Raw genomic sequence first — 16,632 nt, forward strand, 5'->3', positions numbered from 1 at the left:
GTCTGACTGCAGACTGACCGCAGTACGGCGAGGCATTATCCAGTGTGATCCTCTTCCCATGGGTACAGACTCAGTGCAGACACTGTACTTGTTCCCTGGGAACCTGGTGGGTGATACTGCAACTCTCTCAGGGAAAGGATCTGGCTTTAAGGGAGGCTATGGCATGGAAGGTCTGCTCTTGCAATGCAGAAGGGCTCCAGCAGGAATGCAGAGCCAGTCTCAGAGCTGAGGCGCGGCTCCTTCAGGTTTGTTCACTGCTGATACTAGTCCTCTGGCTGAGGGAATGTGTGTGCAAGTAGTGTGTGATCCCAGCCCTGAATCTGGTGAGTATCTTGAATTCAGGATTCAGTTCAAGGCTATTGTACTTTAGGTATATTTGCATGTTGAGTATTTTCCTATAGAAGACTGGCATAAGCCATCATGACACTAAACTCTTTTTGCTACAAAGATTGTGTAACATATATCGTTGTGAAATGTGTTATTGTGTCAAGTGAGTCAAGCATACAGAACGTAATCTGATGCAAATCTACCCATTATCCACATAGCAACTCAGTCTGCATAAAGACAAGCCTGTGTGTAACCACCGATAACAATTCATACTTCTCTGAAGGAAATGCAGTAAAAAAGCGTTTCGTTACCTGACAGCTGACCTCAGAACCAAAGAAGGTAAGAAACCTGGGCAACTAGATACAAGTGGTTTTTGTGCATGTGCAGCTATAGTTTCAAGATTTCTGCTGGAGTGATCCGTAGACATAAGAAAGCAGGTTGCAATATGTGAGATTTAGAAATTGCGGCTCCCATTCACGATGCTTTTCCAACGAACACCTTTGGGGACAAAAGATCTTTAGAGCTCAGCTACTGTGTGGTGTGCTGAACAGGTTTGCTCCTGGCAGCCCCCTGCAATGAGGAGCAGCCCCCAAAGGCCCTGCAACTCTGAGCTGGTGCTATGCTGAGCTGGGGTGGCCCAGGCAGTGCCCATGCGGCAGCACCAAGCTGGGGAAGGGCTGCCTGCCTCCTGCAGCCCGTGCCCTCGGCTTTGGGCAGGAATGTGGCTGTGCTGGTCTGTGCAGAGATTTCACAAATTCTGGCTTGTTTTCCTGCTGTGACCTGGGCTTGCCTTGAACTGCGTTACTACAGCCATGCCACACCTGAATCATTATTTGCAGATCTGGCAGGTGATGTGTTTCTTCAGCTGCAGCACAGCGGTGACTTCGCCATGACTTCTCTGCCAGTGGTGTAAGGCAGAATTGCTCAATGCTGGCAGCTCTCTTGCCTTTGACACTTGTGAGACTTTCCAGGCAGGGTGAGACTTTCCGGGCAGGGTGAGACTTTCCGGGCAGGGTGATTGCATCCCCAGGTGTTGGCTTTCTGCCACTCTGGGGAATTCCCAGGTTTCATGCAAGACTTTCCCTTTTAAGGCCCCCATCTTTGCTTGCCCCTGACATCTCCTTGGGTGACTTGGTTGCTCCAGCCATGGGTCTTCCTAAAGCCTATGCCTCTGCTGTGCTTTTGGTGCTGCCTGCTCTGGAAGCCTGTGACCTGGCATATGAGTACAGCATGGTCTTAGAATCATAGAATCACTGAAGTGCCAGTTTCTCCTGAGGAGGCCTTGATGATGATGGAGAAAAATAAAACTTCTGGGTGAAAGTGCATAGCGAAGAGGAAGATACTGTCAGGATGAAGAATATTTTCTTTGGTTTTTACTGTGTGGTAAACGTTTAGCCAGGTCATGTCCCTTCACCCTTATAGACACTCCACAAGTTCTAACAAAGGTTTTTTTATGAAGCACCTGAAACTATATCAGGTATATTCTATTTCCAAAATACTATGCAAAAATTGCTTTCCATGAGAAAAAAACCTGCTTTGTATGGGTATGAGTGATTTCAAATGGCTTATTGTGCATAAAGTGACTTTTGTAACAAAAACAGTAAAAACCCCCAAACTGTTGTTTTAATTCTTTCTCACAAAAAAGCAAGGATGTTAGCCCTAGGCAAAGAGATCAGCACAGTTCAAGGGTTAGTTTATACAGCGATATGAGCCTGGGAGGGAGGACACTCTCAGGGCAGCTGCTACAACTATAGTAATCCATTGGCCAAAGGCAGGAGGCACGGCAGGACTGCATGCCTCATACACATAGGTGGATCAGCTGCACTCTGAGGCATGAGGGCTGTACTTCATGCAGGTGATCTGCCTTCAGCACTGGCTAAATTTTTAATTGATCCAGCCACATGCAGTAAGGTTATATGGAATAGTGTGCCCTGACCAGGGGAGTCTGGGTTCACCTCGAGATGGGTTTGGAAGCGCCTCTTCCGCAGAGCTCCTTGTAGATCAGCATTGCTTCTGACACGCTCTCTTAGCCTTTTGTTCACCTGTTATTTACAGCATTTCAAACTGGAAACCAGGTCCAATTCCTAGAAACGTTTCTTTGACTTCTTACTATAAATAAACATCCTGATTGTTGGCAGAACGATACTGCACCTTTACAGATTACTCAACAGAAGATTATTTCCAAAGCAAACTTATTAGCCTTTACTCCTCCTATTTCTACCCGGGTTTTAATCCCTCTGTTCAAACCAGGAGCTGTGAGGCACCAGCCATGCTCCCGTCCCAGCCTCTCCTGCACGCTGCAGTGCTTGTACTCGCAGCCCTTCAGGCCCTTGCCTCCGACACCTTCATTGCAGCCGTCTATGAGCACGCGGTCATCCTGCCAGATGTCACTGATGAGCCTGTTTCTCCCGACGAAGCTTTGGCCCTGATGAACAGAAACATGGATGTCTTGGAAGGAGCCATCAAGGAAGCCACCCAGCAGGTACTAGGTGTATTGTGAGCGTTGCTAATGTTTTCTTCTCCCACTGTCCCTCCTGGTTATCTGCTGATGGGTGAATTCTTAACGGAGCCTGTTGTGTCAGGGCGCCCACATCATTGTGACTCCTGAAGATGGCATTTACGGCTGGCTTTTCACGAGAGAAACCATCTACCCCTACCTGGAGGATATCCCTGATCCAGCGGTGAACTGGATTCCTTGCACCGACCCCACAAGGTGATTTCTTCTGCAGTGATTGATGTGGTTCCAAGCCAGTGTCTCATGCAGTCATGAGCTGCTCCCAATAAACACCTAAGGACTGCTAAATTTTTTATTCTATTAGAAATCCCAAGTGTCATAGAATGAGATGCATCAAAAAGAACTCTTAATTAAATGGGATGGGAATATGTAAGGGAAAAGTATTGCGACAGTCCCACTTTAAAAGTTGCAAAAAGAGGAAAATGAGGAAATTCTGGGCAAAATCAGTATTTTTAAAACATGTAAACTTTATCATTTCAGATCAATTGTGAAAATCTTCTGTAAGTATAAGCTAGTTTATTATCATGTCAGATGCACAGATTACACAAAGTGCTTCAGCCCTCGGCTCATTTGGCTGGGTCATTTCTAAACCAAGTTGCACAGAATATTTATCTAGAACCGAAAGAAGCCTGACTTTTAGAAATCCAGCCACTAACAGTCTGCTGTATTACACAGGGCTGCTCTAAATGTTTGCCAGCAGGGGACACAAGAGGGCCAAGTTCGGGTCTAAGGGGATTTTTATTCCCTTCTGAGGCTTTGCGAAGCTGGTTTTCAGGGGTCTTAAGTTCTGTAAATGCTGTGGCCACATTTTACTAAAGGCTTATGAGCACCGAGTCTTAACAAAGGCTAAAATAGTCTTTTGGAAACAAGGCTTGGATCTGGCTGAAAAAATATTTTAATGTTATTTTACGTTTATGCCAGTATACCATTTTATTCTCTCCCTTGTTTTCTGAAGCTGTCCATATCATTGTATGTGTCTTAGCTGGGTATTATATCCACGCAGAAAATAACGTAACATTGTTAAGGGCGTGGGAAATAGGAACACAGGGAGACCATTTTTTAAAGATAAAAGAGACCAGCAATTAAAAAAATATGCTATGAACAGAGAAGAAAATGAACAGAAACTATGATTTGATCTAGCCCTTTTTCAGGACCTGGAGATTTGCACTCAGAATAGTAATTTTGAATGCATTTCTTCAATATCTGAACTTAAACTTGTAAAATTATTTGGGTTTTTTTCTTTCACCAAAAATGCATTAGATATGGTCCAGCACCAGTGCAGGAACGCCTCAGCTGCATGGCCAGGAATAACTCCATCTATGTGGTTGCAAACATTGGGGACAAGAAGCCGTGTAACTCCAGTGATCCTGGCTGCCCAAGTGATGGTCGCTATCAGTACAATACTGATGTCGTCTTTGACCCAGAGGGGAAACTAGTGGCTCGTTACCACAAGGTAAGGAGGCCCTTCAGCATCAGCATTATCAGTATATTTTTTATCTCTGGTACCGATTTCAGCTGGTTTATACAATAATTTTACATTACTGTAGAGTGTCAACCATTCCAGGATGTTCTAATGCAAGGTTCTTATGGCTAGAAGGAAAAGCAGGCAAGTGTTTGTTTGATCAGGCATTAATCCCAGGAGCACTGCAGCCGCAGAGCGCATGCTGGATACCAAACACCTATGGGCTACATTTATGATAGTAAATGGGAAATAATCAGTGACAATATTTTCCATACTCATAAATATTAGCTGGTCCTCGGTACAGTTTTATCCAAGCCAGATAATGCATTTTCAGGGGATACCTTGGCAAGGTTTAGCAGTTAGTATTGACTAGACATCACTTCCAGGAGGCAGCTGGGGCACAGCCACCCTGTTTCACAGAGAGAGAGGGTTGGCTGGATGGATGCAAACCCACTGTGTTGGTCAGCTTAAGTATCTCAACACCCAGCTTTGCCTTAAAGCCTAAAAGTAGCTGTTCATAATCTTGCCTTATTTTTGGTTTCTGAGATGCCATTTTCTTCACCTGCAGTACAATCTGTTTAGAAGAGAAACTCAGTTTAATTACCCCAAAGAGCCAGAAGCCATCACCTTTGAGACCCCCTTTGGGAAGTTTGGCATTTTCACTTGCTTCGACATCCTTTTCCGTGAGCCTGCCGTGGTCCTGGTGAGTGAGTTGCAGGTGGACACCGTGCTCTTCCCGACAGCTTGGATGAACGTCCTGCCGTTTCTGACTGCGGTTGAGTTTCACTCTGCCTGGGCTATGGGCATGGGTGTCAATTTACTTTCAGCAAATACTCACAACACCAACTTTGCAATGACAGGTGAGTTGCATTTGGGAAAAGGGAAATTATCGTCAGAGTATTGAATTCAGAAGCAGATAGAAATGTTTCACAAATAGTGAAGTCTCTGGAAAATAGTATTTCATTCAGATAAAATATCTTCTTGATGTTGTATTGAATGTAGCAAACAGCTTCAGGCAAGAAAATGTTGAAGGTACTGGGAAAGGTAAAATTAGAAAGTCCATGACATGAAATTTTGATGATTTAAAAGTGAAAATTTATTTCAAAAATAGGACAAATTTTGACCTAAATTTTCCTCCTCTTGTTTAGAAGCACCATTTTTTGTTTAAAAGTCAATCAACAGTCAAATGGAGAAAAAATGTTTTAAACAGCACTTAATAACCTAAAACCGAAAGGAGGATTCCTCTTTTATACTGAATAAAACATTTTCAGGTTTCTGTGGCTGCTGAAGAATTAAAGAAAATTTATGTTTTTGTTTGATATGAATATTAACTGCCATTTTTCCCCCTGTAAACTGAGAAAACATTGCTGTAGCTGATGTAACTCTCCCCTGAAGCCAAAGTGAAGGCTGCAAAGGAACGTTTTTGCCCGCCTTAAATAGATTGAGCTGAGTTTAGGCAACAGCCCTGTGTTTCCTTCCATGAAACATAATTACCCCCATGGTTTCCTTCTTTGGCAAATATGCCACTCTTAGTGCTCTGATTTATATTTAAATGAACCTAAGTTCTAAAAAAAAAAAAGATGGTCACGTGTCAAATTGCCATTTAAGGCTCAGATTCAGGATCCAGGAAAGCATAAAACCTGTGAAGTTTAGGACATGTTTTTAAACTCTGATGGGTGTTTTAGTGGGTCTGTGCTTTAAAATTCTTCCAATATTCTCCGTAACATGGTGACTGAAAATAGCATCACCGACAAAGCCCTCCAGTTTGGCATGGAGGGCGGCTGGCCTCCCTGCTAAGCCGTGCCCCCGGGTGCCAGCTGATGGAGGGCTGGTGGGTGTCCTTGGCAGGCAGTGGGCTGTTCACGCCAGAAGGACCGGCCGCCTACCATTACGACAGCGAGACTGAGGAAGGACGTCTCCTGCTAGCAGAACTGAGCGCACGCCCCCGTCTTTCCCCCACCTACCCCCCTACCATCAACTGGAGCTCATATGCCACAAGCATCAAGAAATTTCCAGAAGAAAAAGACACTTTTCTGGGAGCTGTCCGGCGGGATATATTCACTTTCAGTGAACTCAGGCTCAAAGCTGGAAATCACACAGTTTGCCAAGGAGACCTCTGCTGTCATTTGGTCTATCAGATGTCAAACAAGAGCAAAGATGAAGTTTATGTCCTGGGTGCATTTGATGGGCTTCACGGTTCTCTCATAAAATACCATTGGCAGGTAATTGGTTTTGTAGGGGTGTGTGGTTTGTATATACCTACATCCTAACCACCCCAAAGCACTTGTCCATTAACTGCATCATGAGAACTTTTCTTGCTATCAAATCCAGCTCTTGACTGTTGAAAGCTTAGCGGTGTTTTGCCTTTCTGTATCCTCCTCCCTGCAGATATGCACGCTGCTCAAGTGCAAGAGCACGGACCGGAACACATGCGGGCAGCCCGTGGAGACGGCTCAGACCAAGTTTGAGATGTTCTCCCTCAGCGGCACGTTTGGCACCAATTACGTCTTTCCAGAAGTCTTGTACAGCGGGGTGCAGCTGGCCCCTGGGGAGTTTGAGGTAATGGGACACCCTGGATCTGTTTGACACAAGGTTTTCCAGACTGTGGTGCTGGACACTGGTATAGCAGCAAAGTCGTATCCAAGAACCACATTCTTTGGTTCTGCAGACCATAACTCAAGGGGACATTGAAATGCATGGACTGAATTAATCCTTACTGATGAGAACATATAAATGCTAAGGTCAAGAATCTCTTCAATGTTTTCTTTAGCAAATACGCCTTTTGACTTCAGGTCCAAAGTCGATAAATAGAAGCTTTCAAGGAGTTATTTTGTACAGGTCTCTGCTGATGGGCATTTTAAGAGACAAAGAAATCAAATACTCTGAGAAATTGTCCAAGCAAGAAAAATTACTATTGAGTATCATGCATGAGCAGAGATCCTATGCAGTTAAAAATGTTAAAAGGGATTTTTGCAGGGTTTGTAGGGTTTATTGTTTTTTATTTGAAACTTCATAATATATTTTTGCTAAAATATGTTTTCATTCATAAACCTTAGTTTATAACATATTTATAGATTCATATATCTTAGATTTAGATAAGAGGCTAGATGAAATAATAATTTATTTGGAAGAGGTATTTAATAACTTACAAGAGACAATGAAGACAGTGAAAAAGACTTGATAATTTTTAGGGGAAACAAGAGTGACTTTTTTAAAAGGTAGAGAATGGAAAAGCATTGCTCATCCTACATACTTGTTTCGAATGGCACTTCTGTAAAAGCATATAGATCAAAGTATTTAATGGTATGCTAAAATATGATCATGGTCTAATTTAAAAAAAATGTTTTACATTTTCTTAAGAAAATACACGCTTTTTTTTTGTCACAAAGGCTCTTAAATGTTGCAGGTGTTCACAGTCTATGAACAACACTGATTTCAAATTGGTCTAGAGAATGTAATTAAGAAAAGCAACATATGGCCAGTAGCTTGAAATTCTCTACTTCTATCTGGAAATCCTTTTGGCATCTACAAATCAAAAAACTTTTCAAATTACTGTCCTAGATATGTATATAACCTTCATTGACATGCATGAGTAACTAATGAGAACCTTACAAATCAGTTATTCTCACTCTTACCTTCTTATGATGTTGAGAAAATGTTTTGGGTTTTTTTTCCAAAGATAAAGCTGGAAGAAGCTTTAAAGACCCTCAGGTCCAAGGAAATGTAGAAAGCTATGGCAAAGCCAGAGACAGTTCTGGTTTGTTTCATTCTCAAGATTGTCTTTTAAAAGAGCTGCATCAAAATATTCAACATCTAAGACCTATCCTTTCTGTACCATGCAATATTGCAACTCTGTAAGCTGACTATTGGTGCCATTCTTTCTCTTTTCAACTAGGTGCTATGTGACGGACGTTTGAAAAGTAAGCATGGCACATCGAAACCACTCATAACAGTGACCCTTTTTGGAAGGCTTTACGAAAAGGACCTGCCACACCCTCTGCGAACCTCCCAGTAATGTAACTCCTTAGGTGTTACACACCCACCATAGACAGGAGGTGAATTTCCTGCAGTGATCCACCTCCTCATGAACCATTGCAGTTATCCTGTATCATTCCTGTTCTGCAATCTTGCACTTCTGCCCAGCAGCCATGGTGGTTGGGTTTATTTAGGGGAAAGCGATGTGTTTCACCTTGTGATGTATAATAGCACTTGAACCACTGCAATTATTTTTTTGCATGAATGCTCTGTCACATGAAATCCTTAATTATAAATGTTTCCCCCAAAGATATCATGTAGATTGCCAGAATAACACTAGAAAGAAGGTTGATACTGAAATGTGTGAAATGTGAAGTTTGCCAGTTTGCTGCAGAAAAAAAAAATCTTCCCCAAGGAAGCTTTTGTCCCTTTTGCCCCTTCCTGTTTTTCAGACTGTAGGACCACTAAGTGTCTGTGTTTCTTAGCCCTTACACATCAATCAATAGGGCCTTCCTAATACTCGGTGGGCCTTGGCTCCATTCTGACCAAAGGACTGTACAATGAAGAGAAACCCAAATTTAAAGTGGTTTTAGGTACAGCCTTAGAGAGAGAAGGTGGCCCTCCACAACCCACACAGGCGCTGAGTTTGGCTGAGCCCCATAAAGCATCTTCAGTTCTGTAATTTCTCTGAGCTTCCACCACTTTGTGCATTGGAGATGTATGCAGTGTCTAATGCATTTCAGATCAGATTTAACCATATAAACATAGCATGCCAACACTTTCTTCTGGGTATTTGGAAAATGTCTTCAAAACTGTGAAAACATAGGAAATAGGTAATGTTGTAGTACCTGAAACATGTACTACCATGTAGTGTGAGACGGGCATTATTTGGGACTTCTATAATGATAAATGCGAATGTAAAACCTGGCAGTCCTGGGTCTGATTTCTATCGTGTTCTGCAGCAAATGGGCCTCATTTGCACCACATGTGCTTTGGAGTGGTCCCTGACTCAGTGCTTGTCACACAGACTTTTGCGTCTACGGCCTTTCACATCACTGGCTTACAGCCTGCACCATGCTTAGCACTGAGCTGTGCTAAATGTGGCATGTAAGGAACACTCTGTGGCTTCCCCACAACCACCACCCACCACCCCCAGCCCAATGTATGTTGTCCAAAAGATGCTGAAATCACATAATTTCTGTTTTCCTATGTGCTGCTGCTGCTCAGCAACAACTTCGGAGGCTCCTTCCGGGACATGTTTCATCCTGGAAAGAAAACAGCTGAGCTTGTGTGCAGGGGAGGGACTGTACCGCGTGGGAGCAGTTATTCAAGAAAGGCAGGGCCTCCAGGCTGTGCTTGCTGGTGCCTTGTCCAGCACCTCACTTTTCTCACCTGACTTCTTGTAATCCAGACTAGTCTTCCATCAGAGAGGGCTTTGGTCAAGAGGATTTCTGACCAACCTGTGGCAGTACTAATTCCATGTGACTGTTTTGTGTGTATGGGGTCCAGAATTTCAAGAGGCAGATGGCCACACTGAAGGATGAGAGCTAAGCCTGCTTCCCGAGCCAGTCCAGTAGCCTCCAGGAGCCCCTCGTCCATAATGGGCAATGGTTTGGGAAGGGCAAACGAAACTGAACACGCTGGTTATGAAGGTCTGCAGTGTCCCCCTATTGACTGTGCGGGTCTGTTGATTTGCACTGGGTTCAGCAGTCAGGCATGTACGGTGGAAGGTGTCTCTGCAGCAGAGCAGCCAGGAGCTTTGTCCTGGAGGTGGCCCCCTCTGTGGTGCTTCCCCATCCATCCTCAGTGCTGCTCACTCAGCTGTCTGCCCTGGGAGGGCTCAAGGAAATACTCTGAGAAAGGCAAAAGCTACCATGATTTGTAAACTCCACTACTGAAAAAGACCCTAACACAGTTTTTAACTTGAAAACATAATTTTCTCTGTTGCCCCTGAACCCTGCTTTTTTCCTCCACCCCAGAGGATATACCTCTCATACCTTTCTGTTCCAGTCTTCCTTGCTCCTTCTCTCATACCTTTCTGTTCCAATCTTCCTTGCTCCTTGGGACAGCTCAGGCCTTGGCCAGCGGGTAGGGCTGGAAGAAAGAGAAAGCTCCATTGGAGGAAGGCTGCTGCCTCCTGCAGCCCTCTCACCTCGCAGGTGCTGCAAGAGCTGCAAAATGGGGCATGGAGCCAGCACCGCACCTCCTTCTCACGCAACCTGCCACTCACCTCCTCCTCCCCCTTGGCTGCCCTTCAGGCAAAATACACTTTTATTACCTGGCCTAGAACTGCTCATACGGAAAAGGAAAAAAAAAATAAAAAAAAAATAAAAAAGAGGAACCGCTACGGGAATGGCATGTGAACACTATTTGACCTTTGTTTTTGTTGTAACAGTCAAAACTCTCGATTAAAATCTTTTTTCACTGGTTGGCATCAATATCTTTACATGCTAATCCACAAAAAAGAAGAATCTGAGTACATTTTAGAGAGAAACACCTCACGGATGCATCAGTGGCACTCTGGAAACAAAAAATACTTTGCAGGTTGCTGGTACTCTAAATGCTGAGTATTTAATGTACTCCAAATGGATGTGGAATTTATAATAACCTTTCTGGACCTGAAGAAGAATACAGTTGGGAGACCTGGACTGAATGGAATTGTAGACAGTTTATTGTTAGTAGGTTAATCTTTCTCCTGTCAGGTTAACTTTCCCAAAAATATCTCTAGCAGAGGAGTCAGTAAGAGTTCATTAGTGTTAATTAAATTGGTCCCCATGGGAGCTAACTAAATTTTAAAGAAATATTTCTCTTCTATTCAAGGGCAGACCTTGTGCCACATTCTGCTTCCTTGTCACTATTCAGGCTGTAGTAATTGAACATAAAAATCTCTCACACGTTGCTTGCTGGCAGTTCTGAAGTTTAGAGTACTTCCCAGATACATGCAGAGCTGACTGTCTTAGGTTAGCAGAGCTGGAAATGGGTCTGATACAATTGATATTGCTAGTTAAGTAGCTTATAGGCTACCAGGAAAGGACTCTTGAGCCTCACCCATTGGGGGTGCAGAAGTGCAGGATTTCTTGAAAATTGCACTAAACTCAAATCTGAAGAATAGCTGACCTGTAGTTTTCAAGATTTGCTGCCCACTTGCCTCTCCCTGAGAGGGTGATGAGGGTGCCATACAACGGACCACTGAGGAGTTCATTAATCCCTCTCTCATTTCTGAAGGTAAAGCAGAGGATGAAGTTACATGGGCTGTTGCAGCAATCTCATAATAGCTCCATCATTTTAATGCATAAGAGCCATGAACCCTGCTTTGGGGTAAAAGTTCCCTGGAAGGAGTGCAAACACCAATCAAATCTTCAGCAGAGGAACTTGGTGGTCACAGTGACTAGATGAAGTTGTTTTAGGAAATGTGAGTTTTTGTAATAAAGGCCAATTTCAAATGATGTAAATTACAGAAATAGTCAGAATACAGAAGCAGAGAGATAATGAATGTCAGATAAAGCAAATCACATTCATCTAGAACAGTTTCTGTTGAATTCACAGAAGAGTAACAGACTATACAATTACTTTCCTATCTGCTAGGTGGGAGTTAGAAAAGAGAGAATGTTAGCTCATCTTTGGGGGGCAGGGTGGAGGGAGGCAGGGGAAGTCTTTTCTACATTTTCCTTATGGGACAGAATTTGATTTTCTGAAAGAACAGGAGTGTTTACTGACTCTCAGACAGATATGCCAGAGGAGAAGAATCAGATTAATTTATATGTAATTCACGTCAATGACTCCACCTCAAAAGCTACTCCAGATGGTATCCTAATATCCCATCCTTTTCTGAGCTGGAAAAGCCTACTCTTCACACATCAATTTTTCTTCCTTGTACGTTGATGCTGGCCAAAGCAAACAAGACCCACCTGTCCACGGTGTTTCTGACCACATAGAGAGAAAAACAACACCTTAATAGTTTTTATTGGTGCAAAGCTTCAGACGAAGATAGAAAAATACCATGTTAAGAAAGAAAGGTATGATCTAAAAGTTACAGCTGACTTAAGACTGGTAACAACTTTAGGTAAACTTTAACTCGGAATAAAATCAAATGTACTTTATTGTACATATTGAATTAAAGCAAGCAGTCCTTGAGCAAAACCAGTGTCAGAATCTTAATCTGTTTTTCTTTTAAAGAGAGCAGGACACTACAGCCACATCCTTGTATGCATATTTTAGTCATCATAACCTCAATTTATCCATTAAATACTGTAGAACAGCAAGGTGCAGTCAGTGATTTGCAGCTGTTAGACCCAATAACACAATACTAAATGTTTATAAACAACTTGTGTTACCATAGGTGAATTACTAGCAGTATGGGACACTGTTCCTAGGTACACTGAATCAGTCATAGAGTGAGTGATAGGCAGAATGCCCATGACCTGAGTTTGAGTTGATGAATTCATACATTTCTAATTAACCAAGAACCAAATTTTAACCCCACCTCATCCAGACAGTGTTTGCAATGTCACTGTCTGCCATCAGGGCAGGAAAGCTGAAAAAGAGGAATAACTTGCACAGGCCAATAAAGACAGCAGCAATTACTGTAAGTCTTACAACAGCTAATACAGGAATACTTCTCAGTGGCTTGTGATGGACTATGAGATGTCATGGAACCCAACAGAGAAATAATTCCAGCATACCTTCTAAAAATTAATCTCTTGATGCTGTAAACAGTACCTGCTACTGAAGCCACGGATGATCATAACAGCATTACTAGTGTTGCCTACCTGTAGGTCAGGCACAGCTAGAAATGAAGAGTCTTGGTGAAACAAAATTTAGCATATTGACAATATGTTAATTTCTCTTACAGTTTAGAAAAGAATGAATTAGCAGAAGCACTTGTAGCCTCCCTGTGAAAGTATTAAAATGTTTCTTGTAGCTATTCATTACTATAAAGTTGTAAGTGAAATACTCTATTGTCTGTTCAGATATTCTCATGGCAGCAGTGAATTTCCACTACAAGTATGTACAATGTAAGTAGTGCATTATAAATACATAATTTTAACTTTACCTATCCATCTTCATTTGCTGCTTCTAATGTTAATTTTGTTGAACGCATAGTCTAGTAACTGTGATGGTCTCAGGATGCAAGAACAGCATGGAACATAGGAAGCAGTAATATCTTTTAATGTCAGAAAAAATAGAGAATCTTTAGGAGAGCCCTTTTCAGAAAAAAAGGAGAATAAGTATTTGCATACAGTCGGTTGCACAGCTCACAAACTGCAAAACATAATAACATAAAACTTCATACACACAAAAAAATCCCCACAACAGTACCTTAGAGGTAATCCTCAAGATTGAGTGATGACATCTGTAACAGAAATTTGTGAACATTTGCTTCTAAATGAGTGTTAGGAGTATGAGACATACTTGAATTTATCAAAGTCAAATACATGGAAACATTAAGGTCAGTTTTTATAGGATGGTTATTTTTCTATTCTACAACTCACTTCGCTGTGTTTTCCAGCCATTTGATACTGGGTTTTGTGCACTAAAAAAGGACTATTCAGTTATAGTTTTGGGGTTCTTTTAGGAATAGACATTGGGTTTTTTCAGGCACAACTTTCTTGGTAATTCATATCAAATTTACAAATGGTTTTGGAAAAATTTAAACCTCAATCTGCAAGATTTATGAAAATCTCAGGCAAAATATGATAGCAACAAGCAGTTTAAATGCATTAGCATCAACTCCGTAAGGTTAGGCAAAGAGAGTACAATGAACTTTATGTCTATGTCATTGCTAAATTACTTACTGACTCTAGGATACACTCCCCCATACTTGTGAAGAGACCTTTCTGAGTTTTTCATATAGCCTTTATTACTGTGCTGGCTAAATGCTGCTATCTAATACCTAAATTTCTTCTTTTCTTTTTTTCATTTTATCTCCACTGAGAGCCAGAAATCTTGACTTAATGCTCTTTTCATTGAGGTCCAATGAAGTCAAATGGGGGCAGTGACTTTTTTGTACTATTGCTAAAATCAGTGGTGGTACATCAGTTTGCATCTGCTGATTGTGCATGTGCAGAGACAGAGATGTTCTGCATCTAGTTATGAATTCAAACAGTCGTATTCTGTGTTTTTTATAGTGTGCTGTGCATGGAGGCTCTCACACCACTTGACAGGGTTTGGTTGAAGCTGGAAGTTAACAACTCTGCCCAGGAGAGATTATAGAGACAGTAATCTGTAAAGGTCCTACCCTATCAGAAGTTAGGTGTGCTCTCCCTGTAAAAAAAACAGTATCTTGGTTTGTCATCCAGCTGACAAACTGTAGAAAAAAATTTTCAAATATGAACAAACCTTTGTTTTCTTCCTATCCCCTACTTGGTTAGTAGTTGCCTTCTCCAGTTTTCTGAGAGATGTTCTTACGCTGAGTTGGCTGCAATAGCTAGCATATCAAAATTGTGAAAACACATTATAATTAATTTGCGGAAACTTATTATTCAAGAGAAGAATTATGCTTGCTTAAGTCTAAATCAAATATACCTGACACTGAGATATAAAAGGGAAGAACAAGCTGTAAACACAAGATCATTAATGGACAGCGATGTACTTCCTGGTAGCTAGACTGAAAGACAGAAAGCTTTTGGCAGGTGTGGGTAAAAATACACATGTGGTGCCTTTCATAACAGATGTCAGCTATACCTCAAGAGTATCAGATGGCTGCATGTTTTAAGGACTACAGCTATAAAAAAAAAAAAAAAAGGTTAAGTTTGATCAATCATCATTACCTAGCAACAGGCTTAAACATTCATTTTGTTGAAGACTTTCTGAGACTATCTGTAATGATTCAGTGGTTTCCAGTAGAGTAGCCACACTTTCAGACCAGAATGTGACATTTCAAGACCTTCATTTCACCAAGAATTGTCTCTCTTGCTCAGCCTCATGTCCCCTGTGCCACCTTGCCGTACTTTCCTATCTTCCAAGACCACTCCAATCCCAAATCCCCAGGGAGAAGTTACAACCTGAGTTCCACAGGTTCTGCTCAGGGCTCAGAGAAATCTCAGGGGACAGGAGCTGGAAGGCATGGCTCTCCGCTAGCATGACCCGCCAGCTGATGCACACAAACTGACCCAAAGTGGGTCGGTTCTCCTCCTTGGGATTACTTCTTTCCAGAAGGACTCTCCTCCTTGGATTCCACAGCAATACTAAAACTCAGACTGGATATGTGGAAGCTGGTTGACAAGCAGTGCTTTTAAAGGCAGCAAGTTGTAGTGTGGCCACTGCTGATTTGTAATTTGGCCATATTTAGGGACAGTTCCTCTGGTACGGTGAAAGATACATAAACAGGCAACCAAGACTTCTTAAATCCCTGCTGCAAAGCATATAAACACCAGAGCATCAGAAATAAGAGACAAGCAGAATTTTTCCATTAGGAGGAAACAGTATCTTTTTAACCAGTCTTGTTTTCAGATACTGTTGAAGTATTTTGGTTGGATTTTTTTTAAAATATCCAGTCTGGGATACACAAATCAAATCTTCAGAGATAACTGAAATTGCTAAAGTTTGTCAACGTTACAGAAAATTGAAAGGAAAGAGAGAAACACTGGGCTATCTTAAAAACAGTTCAGTGCTGTCAGCTCCATCTGTGCCTTGACCATAATAAACATTTGTCTTTATTTTGTATGTTTATTTCCATGAGCCTGGCTTTAACTTAATTCAGATTTTTGCATGTGTTAATAGTTTGTGTCAGAATAGATTTATTATCTGCTTATCTTTCCTGAATATTTAATATTTACGTCATCTAGTTGATGACGAGATTTTTCCAGCAGGCTGTAAACCAGAGTCAGACCAAGTATGCAGCTACTCAGCTGGGAGATTCGCGTGGGATGAGTCAGTATCACGCTGTATCCACAGGCTGCACCGGTTCGTGATGAGGAAATAACTCCTGAGCAGGTACTGTCTCCGTGTCACACAGTCTGAAATGCTAGTCTGGGATATTATTTTGTTTCAAAGATGAATCTTCTGTGGTTAGTGCTGAAGATAATAGTGGTTATTCTGCACAGATCACTGGGTTCTTTCTGTAATGGACAGCAACAGCACCAACAGCAATGAGGTTTCGGTGGTGGCTGAGAGCATGATTTAAAAAGCAATTCATTCCCAATAGCTGAAAGAGAAACATAGCTATTGGGGCAAAACTCTTTTCAGACACAACTATGAATTCAGAGTAAGGCTCTCTGCTTTCTGTGAAGTTATTCTGGGACCATAAGGATGCAGAAGGACAAAGCTGGGATTGTACCTGCTTACTGGTCACTGCCTCCCTCCTCCATGTTCGCCATTGTATTGGAGGTGATGCTTGGAGGCCATCAAATAT

General features: G+C 42.0%; 1 protein-coding gene across 1 annotated transcript; it reads left to right on the plus strand.

Annotated features, from left to right (window-relative positions):
• The first annotated feature begins 545 nt into the window (after positions 1-545).
• Positions 546-9,209, plus strand: LOC102058065 (pantetheinase). Its single transcript, XM_005432861.4, has 8 exons — positions 546-666; positions 2,578-2,809; positions 2,910-3,040; positions 4,103-4,295; positions 4,873-5,164; positions 6,153-6,526; positions 6,693-6,863; positions 8,200-9,209. The coding sequence occupies exons 2-8, from the start codon at positions 2,597-2,599 to the stop codon at positions 8,317-8,319; spliced, it is 1,494 nt and encodes a 497-aa protein (XP_005432918.1). The 5' UTR covers positions 546-666; positions 2,578-2,596; the 3' UTR covers positions 8,320-9,209.
• Positions 9,210-16,632: the final 7,423 nt, after the last annotated feature.

Source organism: Falco cherrug, chromosome 6 (assembly GCF_023634085.1).
Source record: "Falco cherrug isolate bFalChe1 chromosome 6, bFalChe1.pri, whole genome shotgun sequence".
Taxonomy (NCBI): Eukaryota; Metazoa; Chordata; class Aves; order Falconiformes; family Falconidae; genus Falco; species Falco cherrug.